We start from the raw sequence: 12,524 nt of genomic DNA, 5'->3' as shown, positions 1-12,524 counted from the left end.
AATTTTATCACTTATGGTCATATTTGTATTAACATCTTGGATGCAGTAGCTTGTCAATCCCATTGGGGATCAATAAAGTACATTCTTCTCTCTTTTAATCACAATTAATCAAAATGAATCACAACTAATCACGATTAATTTGATTAATCACTGCAGCTTTGTGAATATTTAGGAATTGCTGAGTGATCTGGACAACCTCCTGAGTTGGGACAAGTATCTTGATCTGTTGCTCATTACACGGTTGAATCAGTGACCGGAGCGTGAGGTCGCAGAAAGGTCGCTCTCTGACCTCCAGGCCCCTGGATTGCCAGCCTTCTTGTCATTCTTCTTCTGCAAAGTATCTAAAGGACAATTGGACTCAAGGATGCCTTTTTCCCCTCAGCTATCCATCATGATTGTCGTTTTTCATTAAAAGACATTATGGGATACCACAACCTGTTTCTCTCTGTTTCCTCGCAGTTAAGCCGACTATTTTTGAGGCGGAGCTCTCCAACCAGGACGTGCATCTGTACATGGCTGGCAAGCAGCAACAGCTGACCTGCACCGCCTTCGGCGTGCCGCTGCCCAGCATCACCTGGCTGTGGCAGCCGTGTCACACCATCACAACAGTGAACAGTGAACAGTGAGTCACCATCTTATGTTTTCAGTCACGGTTCTGTAGCTTCCCACTCGACAAAAAACTTTACTGGAAGCTAAAACATCAAGTTCACAGAGGTGAGACCAGATCAGTGTTTTGCAAGTCTCAAGTCTTTGTCTTCAAGTCCCAAATCTGAAACTTGGGATTTCAAGTCCTTTCGAGTCTTTTTTCTAATGAACCGGTTCAGCATTATGATGGAGACAGAGAGAAACTCACTGAGTTCAGTTACTGAACCTGCTTTCTGACACAGATCCCTGCTCACTATCCACCGGCAAACCTGAGCTAACACACTGCATTTAAAGCAAAAGTGAAGCCTAAATGAACAGAAATCACATCATGGACGCACTTTAAGAAGAACTGTCTTCTAAACCTATGTTTTCATTTAGAATAACAAGAATTTCACCTTCTACAGTTCAGAAAAAAGCTACTACAGATTTGTGCACAAACAATCATGATTCGCTTTTTTTTATTATTTCAGAAAAAAATATTTATACTGAACTTTGAATGAATATTGGGGTTTTATCTTTAATTTAAGCTCTAATGAAAGAATTAACTAATTATGACCACCAGATTCACCACAAGCTAAAACAAGTATTAGGAAATGCTTATTATAGGAAACTGAGTCACCATTCCGCCCTGGGTAGCCAACATTGCAACACATCCACTCTGATTCAGCTCAGTCTGTCCCAGAAGATGACAAATAAATCAAAACATGGAAACATTCAAGAACTGCCCTCTCATTTCTGGTCAATAGCTCCGTGGGCTGAATGAGAAACATGGGGGAAATATATTAAATCTCAGATTCCCTGAGCTATTGCAAAGCTGAATAGCACCGAGTGACTTTGCACGAATGCCGGCCTGGAAGTGAACCCGCGAAAAGAATAAATATTAGGACGTTTACTGAGATCCTGGCCTGTTGGGGGTACCAGCAAACCCAGGACTGCTAAAATCAGGAAAACAATGGGCCATTACATTTGGCATATCAGCCTCAGACTACGCTGACAAAAACAACAAAGTGGACTGAAGGAGACTAAATTATGTTTCATGCTAGATGATTTTAATCTGCAAGTTTTTACATTTTCTCCAAGAACAACGTGCGGTTTATGGATTTCTGATAAATCAAAGCAGAGGTCAAACAAAGTCTGTGTGCAGACCTAAGCATAATCGAGGCTGGCATCAGGAACAGTGGCTGCACTGTGGTGACCAGCTAATGAGACGGAGGAACAACTGCAGCCTGGTGGGAAACCAATTGCACAAAAATGTTTGTTTTATACAAGCATCACCCAACACAGAACATGTCACTGTAAATCCAAAAAACGGCCCTTCAAGCTCATACCTCAATCCTAACGGGGATGGATGATACAAAAATTTCTTCCATTTGGGTCTCTACTGCTTCTAAAACAGTCAAAACACTTTAAAAAAAAAAAAAGCAGCCACATTTAAGCAATAAGTTAATATTTTTTTAGTGTCTGGAAAATGAGCCGTTTTTTTTAAAAACCTTCTGAATGTAACTTCATAAATCAGCAGGCACTTCCCTGTTACCTAGCGACCCCGGAATAATCCAACCCGTTACCTAGCAACCCCAGCAGAGTTCCAGAATGTTTGGTCAGCTGGTTTTATATGCATTCAAATGCAAATTCAAAAATACTTTATTGATCTTGAAGGGAAATTAAATGTCATACTAATTCAAATTCTTCAAAGGGTTATTGTAGGCAGGAAAGATCTCTTGTAGCAGTCTGTGTTACAACAAATTAGAGGAAGGCTCTGACTAAAGACTCTCTACTTTGCCCAGATATGCTCTGCCTGAAAAGACAAGTGTTTTGTTGTTAAGTGCACATCTGTTTGCAGCCATTTTCATGTGCGAGTGTAAACATCAAATTGGTGGGCGTGGCCAGGAGCAGTTTATATGGATTTGAAGTGAAAAGAGGCCCTAAAACTGCTCATAGGCAGAACTAAAATCTCCTCATCTAAGAATTACTTTGTGCAAAAACTGTAAGGAACCTATCCTAAACTGTTAAAGGAAGCATAATGGGTCACCTTTAATCTTTTGGAGAAAACTGGGGGGTTTAGAGGTGACGAGGGGGCCAAACATGAGGATGTCTTTATCTCCAGGCTGAGGAGTTATCAGCTGTTCCCAGCTGACCGTCAAGGTTTAGGGTCGGCCTTATCTCCTCAGTCCAGAGTGCGGTGATTCCTGTACGTGGCGGTGCACAGCCCTTCCTGTCGCTACTGCTGTTTCCTCCTCTCCTTTTTGCCTCATCAGGTTAATTGTTCACCATGAGCAGTGAAAGGTTTCAGGGATGAGGGGCGAGGGGAGGTTGGCTCAAATCAAATTCTCAGACCCGAACCAGACTTGGACTGTTCCCAGATAGTTTTCTCTCAAAGGAGAGACCTCACTCAGTTTAATGAGCAGCAGCTTCTTTGCATTTTGGGTTGTAGCTCATGATAGGCATTTTCATGTGTGACGGGCATTGCAAATAATTAAAAAGCGTGGAAAGTTGTGGTGTGGTGGCACGGAGGTTAAGCACAACCCATATATGGAGGCCTTAGTCCTCAACGCGGCTGACGCAGGTTCGATTTGCTGCATGCCTTCCCCCTTCTCTCATTACTCACTTTCTTGTCAATTCAATATCAAATAAAGGCCACTAGAGACAATAAAACAAACAAATAAAAAAAAGCATGGAAGGAAAAACAATCAACACAAAGCGAAAGATTGTCAACGTGGTGAATTCAAAGTCTATAGCTCAAATTTAGTTCATAAAATTAAGATTTATATGATGTTTTTCCTTTAATGAGTTGGAGACTTAGCAAACCAGAACCCTATGGAGAGATTTAAAAGGACTCTGTTGAGAGTCCAGTCTGTCTGTAATCCACAACATTGAGAACAAATTAATTTGTCAGTACAAGTATGTTTTATAGAAGTGATTGATTTAAGTCTCACTTTTCTCTACATTATCAGTCTGTGTTTCACTCCTGAGATTTAAACCTAGATGGCATTATTCTGAGAACACCTTTCATGCCATTTAAACTCTGTTCACTTTTAGTTTCCTCATAGCAACACATTTTAATCTAAACAATCATTTCTAATCATTTCTAAGACTACGAACACATAAACAGCAGAAAATGTTGTGTAATTTACACTTTATGCTCACAAACAACAGCTGTGGTCTTGCTGTTTAATCATTGCTCAATTTACCTTTCCAAATTCCACAGATCGTTTTTAATAAATTAACCAAGTCTGATGTGCAAGAGTTCTTTTAACATTGCAGATTGGAAAGGGATTTTGTTGTCAAAAGTTCTTTTAAAGTCAATTGCCTGCTTTGAAAAACACAGAAAAGGTCAGTTATGATCTATAAATGTTTCAAATGTTCTTATTTCTCTAGAATATGATGATATTTGCTGTTTCTGTTGATCTAATCTTCGCAGGATAAGTTTGGATCACTGAAAATGCAACATAAAGAGTTTTAAAACTTCTTTTCTTTGCAGTTGCATCTTCGACAATGATCCAGTCCCGGTGACGCTTAATGAACAAAGTAATAATTTCCACAACTTGATCACCAGTTTAAATGTCCAGACGGAACTGGTTCAAGAAAAAAACAAGGTGTGTACTAAATTATTCATTTCTAATCATCTAATGTCTGTTTTTTGTTCATAATTAGCTTGAAAAATAGCAATAATGATTAATTGGTTAATTTTGTAACCTTGTGTAACCACAAACAATTAAATGTCCTCAGCTCCCCTAATCGGCACAAAATCTGTTTACCTTCCTTCATGCACTTAAAGAGACGTGATTTATTCCAGGAATACTCAGGAAGACATGAGATACTTAGGCTGCTTTATTGCTATAGGCATAAGGAAGCCTCAGCCAACTTAAACACAAAATTTCAACACCCAGTGACAGTTTGAGAGAGAGAGAAAAATATCTTCAGACCATAAAAATGCAGCAGAGAAAATACTTGCACTGCTTCTAACATCTGACTGACATCTGAATAACTTTTCGCTGAGTTCAAACACAAATGCACAGAGCTGCTGCGCAAGTCCATCTGATTCAAATGAAGTCTGCACGCATTCAGTCCTACTGAGTGTGAGAAATGCTCTGAAACACGTGTGTGTTTCATTTATTTGGGTTTTGGTTGTGCGTTAAACACAGAGGTGTAGATTCGTGCATTTGACCTCTAAACGACAACGCCTGAGGCTAGCAGTCAGCTAACCTCATTGCAAAAACACAAAGTCTCACCAAGTATTTTTGGTTTAGTTTCTAGTGATAATACCTTATTGCACTTGAAATAAGACTTCAGCAAGATACTGGTGCTTCTTCTTTAAGTCAATAATTGCTTAATATAAATGAAAAAGTACAAATTCCACTAGTGAAATTCTGGTTTTACCGCTGCATGCGCTGTACAATGGCTGCTGGAAAAGACAAGTGTTTTGTTGTTGACTAACATCCAGAAACCTCTTGCTGCTTCCTTGTTGGTTGTGCAGGAGACTCTACACTGTAAAACATTTAAAAGTGGATTAACTTGAACATTAAATTCCACCTGCTGCCCTGAAAGTGAAATTTAAGTCAACAAGAAAATTGTGCTCAGAAATTAACGTCCATGAAGCTGATTTAACAACAAGAGACAAGTTGTCTAAACATTGTTTTCAAGTTCTGATAACGTTCATTATTTATCAGTTAATCATTCATCTTGAAATGTGATCTTTCCCTTCATTCTGTAATTTAAACCAAATAATTATTTTACTTTCTGCAAGAAAAAAAAACTGCCTTCACCCAGTTAAAGAGCCACATTTCTATTATGAACGTGACATTATCCTCAAGCATTAAAATAAACATTTGCCTTAATAAAACACAAGAGTCAGATCGATGTAATGGACTTCCATCTCAGGATACAGAAACATGTCGCTAAGCATTCTGGGAAATAGCTCTCACTCCCGTCTTTTTCTTCTTTTCTAAAAACTTTAGTTTATTCAACTCTTGGAGGTTTGACAAAAGTTAGCACAACTTATCACTGTAAGTTTATCTTTCACAAACTCACATATTAAGGTTGAAAATCTTAAAATTACAAAATTTGACTTAAAGAGTAAGAGATAGACACAACTGAATGCAGCTTAAATGTTTTACAGTGCAGTTCTGCTTTTCGAAGACATATGGTTGTATAATTAATTTAATTCTGAAACTCAAAATAAAAAGAACCAATCAGACTGAAATCTCACCTTGTAAGAAGGATTTTGTTTAAAAAATAAGAAGTATAATGAACATCTTTTGTGTTGCCCATAAACCAATCCAGCCTGTTCAAGGAAGAATAATAGGTCACCTTTAATTAACTGTAAATTTATCAAATGCACAGTGCCTCAGTTCTAATATTTCCCTGACATAAATGGGGCAGCATAACTAATTTACACATGCTTGTGGCCAGTCGCTGGTATTTTATGAGGGTTAGCACTGAGGGTCAATGATAACAAGCCGCGGTTTAAAGGGAGAGGGATTTGTTGGCAGCAAATTCCTCTCTGTCAGCCCACATAAATCGTGCTGGCCTGTGAATAAGAACACAGTCGGGGCCGGGCCTCGGAGCGGCCCAGTGGAGAGGCGAAGCTCGCCCAACTCACAGTATGAGGGAAGACGTTGGCCTGGGGGCGGGGGGCATGCGGGTCACAGTGCGTCTAGTCAGGTCACCTCTGAGGAGTGTGAATGTTTTCAATCTCAGGTTGCATCATGGAGGGTAACATAATACGATAAGACTTCTCCGCCATGTTTTTACAGATGATATATCAGCATGGATTGGCCGACAACTTTAATTTTTCGGTGCTGCCTGGACATTTTAAGGGGCTGAAACAGGTTAATTTAGTCTGAGAGCGAACACAATGGCAGCCCAGGAAGTTATGACCCAGCATACACCAGACAATCCTCCTCAGTGTAGCTCAGGATATGCCAAAGAAAACAGATGTTCCCAACAGAACCCACCCGCCATCTGGCTCTCATCCAAGCTGCAGTTATTATTTTGTCTATCTACGCCATTAAAATGTTGTATTTTTTGTAAATTGAGTATGTCATTAGTGCTGCTTTCCAGGAAATACGCACTGTGGCCCAGCTCTCGGCATGTAGCAAAGATTTGAGGGTGACTCAGTGGGATTTAAAAATCCAGATGTATCCGTTCATTAACATCAGGACTCTGAATGCAGAAGTACCACACACTGAAACAGACGTCTGCAGGCACGTAGTGATTGGATGGCGTTTAGGTAAATGTTCAATGTAAAATGAAAATCCAGAAATCTTCTCTGGAAATGTGTGGAAATTAGAAATGAAAAATCTGTGTTGATTTTGAGATTAACTCTCGCAGAAACTGGTTGGAAATTTGATGATCTCCCTGTGGATGGGTGGATCCTCTCTGGGTACTCCAGCTTCCTCTCACCATCTTAAAACATGTCAGGTTAACTGGTTGATATAAATCAGGAGATTTCAACTTACACTGGATTCTAGTTTGTGATATCACATTAATGGCTAAATATGAAACCACACCACATTTTTCAGATTTTTATTTGTATCACGTATCATTTTTCTTCCATTATAGTTAGTTAAATTCCTGGTATGAACACAAAATCACACTATATTTTTCTCTTTTCCTTTCTTTAAGTAAAGAACAACGTGTAAAAAGTAAGCACATCAAAGAAAGGGGGCTGGATTAAATACATTTATACTTTAATATTTAGATAACTGTACAAATAATGATCTAAATATATATTATGGTATTTGAATTGTGAATGTGAACATATTTGACAAAAAAAAGTGAACTAAATGAACTAAATTGAACAGAAATAAAGTGAAACAAAAGAATTTAATTTGAACTGAACTAAAATAAAGTAAAATTAACTGAACCAAAGTAAAGCCAAGCAAAGTAAATTGAACTAAAGTAAACTGAAGTGAGTAAAGTAAACAAAAGTGAACTAACAGAAACGTAAAAGAGAATATTCTTTATAATTCTGATGATCTGTTCAATTATTGATTTTAATCTGAATCATCTCTCGTAGACTGTGAGCACCCTGGTGATCGGAGAGGCTCGTGTGTCTGGACATTACCTCTGCAAAGCCCAGAACAAACTCGCCACTTTCAACATGATTCTCCCATTCTACGTTGATGGTAAGTGTCGCTCAAAGAAATAGTTTCAGCAGTAATTTCAAAGCGCTGGATTATTTCAAATCATCTGCAGTGCTCGCTTTAATGAACTGCAAGAGCGGGAAAGGAATGCACAGATTGTGTTGTGCAATAAAGAGACCAGAGGGGGGCATTAATTGAAAACATCTTCCACTGTAGCTGAACGGCCCGAAAGGGGGAAGAGAGGCGAACGTGTCCTGAGCCATATGGGGCGCTGTAATGGCACGCGTTTAAAAACAACTATGAATAACTGCATTCCTGCTCCGGTGCCAGCAGGTCATTCCTCTTTCTCTCAGCCTGTGTGCACAAGTGAGAATTTACTTTTCATGTGCATCTGAGCGTTTCCAAATGTTCCCCAAAAGGTTGTCTGTTGAGACGGTTATGTAATAACAGCAGGAATGACGTGTTGGAATAAAGCAAAACACTTTTTTTGTATTTTTAATAAAACCTGAGCAAATCACTTCTCCTTATGAGCAGAAAACGTTTTAAGAATTGAACAACCTGCAGGGTTATCCGATTCCCAGGAGGTACCCGGCTCTCCTCCAGGGGAAGATGGAGAAAAAAAAGAGAAGAGGACAATTGTAATAACATCTGTCTTCAAAGAACAGAGAACACTTTCCAACAAAACTGAATAAACAAGCACAGTCTGGTTCCCGCGGGTCACATAGTCATTCTCGCTCCAGTTGGAGCGCAGAAGTGCCGTCAGGCACGCTGTCCACCAACGTGCTTCCAATTAATGGTGATTAAGCAGGAAACAACTTCAAATTTGACATTCCTTCTCTTCTGGCAAGTGGTTTATGGTTTAAAGAGCACAACTAGTGCATAGTACTGCTGACGGCTGAACACGTTTGTAGCTGGGGAAGATTTATGAAGGTGATGCAAAGTTTTCTTCTGTTTAGATGAACCGGAGGAAGTCGCCATCGAACCTCTAACAGCCATAGAGGGAGACGACGTCACCCTGACCTGTAGGGCGACCCGTTACCTCTACACAGGCCTACAGTGGCTGGACTCCAGGAATAAAACTATCACCACCGATGTATCCAACCTCCGGGTGGACCAATACTCCATTTCCATATCTCTCAATGTGCGCAATGTGTCCGAAAGCAGCACTGCAGGGTACCGGTGCCATGCATACAAGCTACAGAAACCAAAAAAGTCCAAAGTCAAGATGGTCGCCTTGGAGTTGAAAGGTTAGAAACAACATTTCCATCATGTCTAATAAAGTACCACAAGACAGGATCTTAATTTGAATAAAAATAGTTAATGTGTCAATAATTACATATATAATTAAGTAAACATACATGAAATGTACTACTGAATGTTTAAATTATATTTATTTTATGGTTCCTATGCCAAGAAATAATTTAAACTTTCACTACAGCTCATTAAGTAAACTTTAGCATCTGATTGGTTGACCTGAACAGCATGTCAGCTTCAGGCCAATCGTATTTCAGGAGTAGTGGTAGTCCCGCCCACTACATCTGAGTATGTATAAAATTAAATCAGGATGTGTTGCAACAGGACCGTGTAATAATTAAATAGTGCAATTGGTGCACTTGCTTTTTGTGAATGAAATAAACATTTATTTAACCTATGCATTATGCTCATACATACTGCTTTTTACTATTTGTGTGGTGAAACTTTATATATGCTTCTCCAAATTTCCCTTTTGTTGGACTCCAATAAAGACTGTTTCTATTTCTAAATTAGTTTATTTTAATTCACTATTGACACATTTAACTAATCAATGACAGACTCATTTATTCCAATAATTTGTGGCACTTTTGGACTTCCATACTGTTGCTTATTCCAGCACAGGTTGTTAGAATGTTTTCTCTAAATTAATTGCTGCTTTAATTCAGTTTTCTGCTCATTTTGATGCAGAGCGGCAGCGGCCATTGCTCAGCCAAAATCTGACCGATCAGGACGTGAACAGCAGCAGCACTCTGGTCTTGGGCTGCTTTGCTTCGGGGGTTCCTCGTCCGCTGATCCGGTGGTACAAAAATGGTGTTGAAGTGGAAGAGAGTCCAGGTATGTTTCAGAATAACGCCACATAACAAGATATGATGCTAATTTTATTTAATTTTTTAACTATAAAGCATCAATGTAAGAACATTTTATTGGTGATGTTATTTGTGAGATGCAGAAATCATTTCATCTGCACATCCTGAGTGTAGGGACTCGCGCTTTTCATATTAAAATACCACAATCAGCTCAAAGCTTTGTGTTGCAGGGGTATCACTGGGAGAAAACGGGACCCTCATCATCGAAAGGGTGAAGAAAGACGACGAGGGCCGGTACGAGTGTGTGGCCCAAAACGCTGAGGGATTGGCCAAAACGAGCGCCGTCGTCACTGTGCTGGGTGAGTCCGTCTCTCTGCAGAGAGAGGAGAAAAACATCAGCTCAGTAGATCACATCAAACAGACCAATTAGTCCAAGCAGCAAGGCCGGGGCCTTTTGCTTTTCTTTTTTTTAATCTCCACATCCCAGCGTATCAAAGAGGCCGTTCTGGCCCCCTGTTTTCTTTTCATCACTGCAAATAGCTTTGGCCTGACTTTAGTGAGGAAAAATGGCCCCTGACAGAAAACTGGCAGCTGCCAGGAATGCCAAGTGAATTCCTTCATGGGTTTTATGATCAAGGTTTTGGCTGTGAGCATTTCTCCAGAGGACATAACCTCTGTGGAGTGTTAAGAGTGTCACTAATGACTCTTAAAGGTTTGGCGGCTGCAGTGTGTTTTACAATACGGCGTAAATTTTGATCAGCGAGGAATCCAAAAAGTGGATGAGTTTAAATATCTGGGTGTCATTCTGGCTTCTCATCTTAACTTTGAGGAATTTAAGAGAAACCTAAACCACTTTTATCTTATAAGATCATTTTCATGTGAAATTTTTTTTTCCTTTTTTTGAAATTGACTTTTAAATGTCTTGTCATGAATGTGCTGCTAAATGTGGTGATGACAAAGAAACGACTCACCAATACAAGTGCATACTTTTATCCACCATTATTGATGCTCATGCTAATGCTGCTGAAGCAGTATCATAGCACAGAGCATGATTGACAGCGCTAAGACCCGCCTCCTGGCTCTGATTGATTGTTTCTAGCTAGCACTGGAAGAAGGCACAAGAGCTTGATATATTTATTTATTTTTTTCAGTTTATTTGTCTCATATTATACTATCACACTATAGTGACAGTTTCAACAAATATTTAAAAAATATTGTTTCTTATAAAAGTTACTGCAGCTTTAAGATTTTAAGATGGATCCCATTCATCCAATTTTGTAAAGATCATCTTTAGACATTTCAGTCCGTAGATGAGCATCCTATTTTACAATTATATGCTACTTTGTCCCGGATAAACACATCCCATTACGTGGTTGCAATGTGAACAAAATGAGTAATTTTGCACAACACTGCAACTGATTAAGCCGTTCAGCCTTTCTTTAATCAAGATTTATAGTTGTCCTTTCTGTGTGAATGTTAGTCAGAGACTGGAAAATAAACGGTTAGTGATTGCACGAATTACTTCAAAAACAATGTTTGAAGAAAAAATCCTTGGAAGAAATGCGGTGTGTTTGTTCCACGAAAAAATTTGATTCCACCTCCTTTTTTTCTGTACATCCACAGGAAAATGTCAAGGAAGTTAACAAGTAAACAAAACAGAGAAAGAATGTCTTGACATAAAAGCCTTGGTGACTTCAGGCAACAACTGCAAGTTTTATTTGTAAATTTGCAACAGACGGTTTAGGTTTTGATGGTAAATTCTCCAAATAATTACTGCTAACAATCGAACTGAAAAGCGTGCGCCGATTTTACGGCAAAGCATCCAGGCAGCTGACGACAGCTCTTCTGTTTCCAGGAGATGAAAGCAAGTCAAACATTGAGGTCATAATTTTGGTGTGCACCGGAGCCGCTGCCACGTTCCTCTGGATTATGCTCATCCTGTTCATCCGAAAGCTGAGGAAGGTAAGAGCGCTGCAGCTTTAAATCTGTGGCTTCTTCCTCCAAGTGGAAACCAGTTTGGTTCACGGACATCACTAACCCATGCTGGTTGTGACACATTTTAACACTGAATGACACATTTAACTGGATTTCTAAATGTTTGGGTCATGTGGAAACAACAGCTCAGCCTTTTCTTCTGCCTTATCGCTCAAAATGAATTCTAAGATATAAGAAACTATTTATTCCAGTGCTGAGCAGAGCACTAAACAGAAATAAAACTGAAGTAGTTGGGCCTAAAGAGGAACAATTAATAGTCAACATGCATCATCAGCAGTTATAGTTACACTGTAAAACATCTGAGTTGTCATTTAGTTGTGTCTGCTGTCTTTTTCTCTTTAAGTCAGATGAATTTAGTCAGTTTTAGGTTTTGAACCTAAATGTGAGTTTGTGAAAGATAAACTTACAGTAGTGAGTTGGGTTAACTTTTTATTCACTTTGTCAAACCTCCCAGAGTTGAATAAGCTAGAGTTTGTAGGTTAGCACTTAAAAAAATCGAATGAAGAAAAATACAGGAGTGGGAACTATTTCCCAGAATGCTTAGCGGCATGTTTTTGTCTTCTGAGATGGAAGTGTGTTACATTGATCTGATTCTTGTGTTTTATTAAGGAAAATGTTTATTTTAAAGCGGATAATGTTCCATTCACACTAAATGCTTTAGATCAGAATTCATTGTGATGTTTAGTAAAATTCATCATTAGATCAGAAACTTTGTTCCTGCAATTTGAAACAATAATTT

The 12,524-nt window shown here is 39.0% G+C and overlaps 1 protein-coding gene across 2 annotated transcripts in view; it reads left to right on the top strand.

Moving 5' to 3' along the window:
* Window positions 1–12,524, top strand: part of kdrl (kinase insert domain receptor like) — a 56,410-nt gene that overhangs the window by 20,346 nt on the left and 23,540 nt on the right. For both annotated transcript variants that reach the window (XM_007555093.2, XM_016672985.1), the window contains exons 10-16: window positions 460–622; window positions 4,124–4,238; window positions 7,664–7,772; window positions 8,687–8,977; window positions 9,672–9,818; window positions 10,021–10,149; window positions 11,646–11,752. In XM_007555093.2, coding sequence (XP_007555155.1) covers window positions 460–622; window positions 4,124–4,238; window positions 7,664–7,772; window positions 8,687–8,977; window positions 9,672–9,818; window positions 10,021–10,149; window positions 11,646–11,752 — 1,061 coding nt within the window. The remainder of the gene's footprint in view (window positions 1–459; window positions 623–4,123; window positions 4,239–7,663; window positions 7,773–8,686; window positions 8,978–9,671; window positions 9,819–10,020; window positions 10,150–11,645; window positions 11,753–12,524) is intronic.

The sequence above is a fragment of the Poecilia formosa genome, unplaced genomic scaffold (assembly GCF_000485575.1).
Source record: "Poecilia formosa unplaced genomic scaffold, Poecilia_formosa-5.1.2 Scaffold68, whole genome shotgun sequence".
Classification (NCBI taxonomy): Eukaryota; Metazoa; Chordata; class Actinopteri; order Cyprinodontiformes; family Poeciliidae; genus Poecilia; species Poecilia formosa.
Note: the sequence above shows the minus strand (reverse complement) of the source record. Positions and strands in the feature narration are given on the sequence as shown.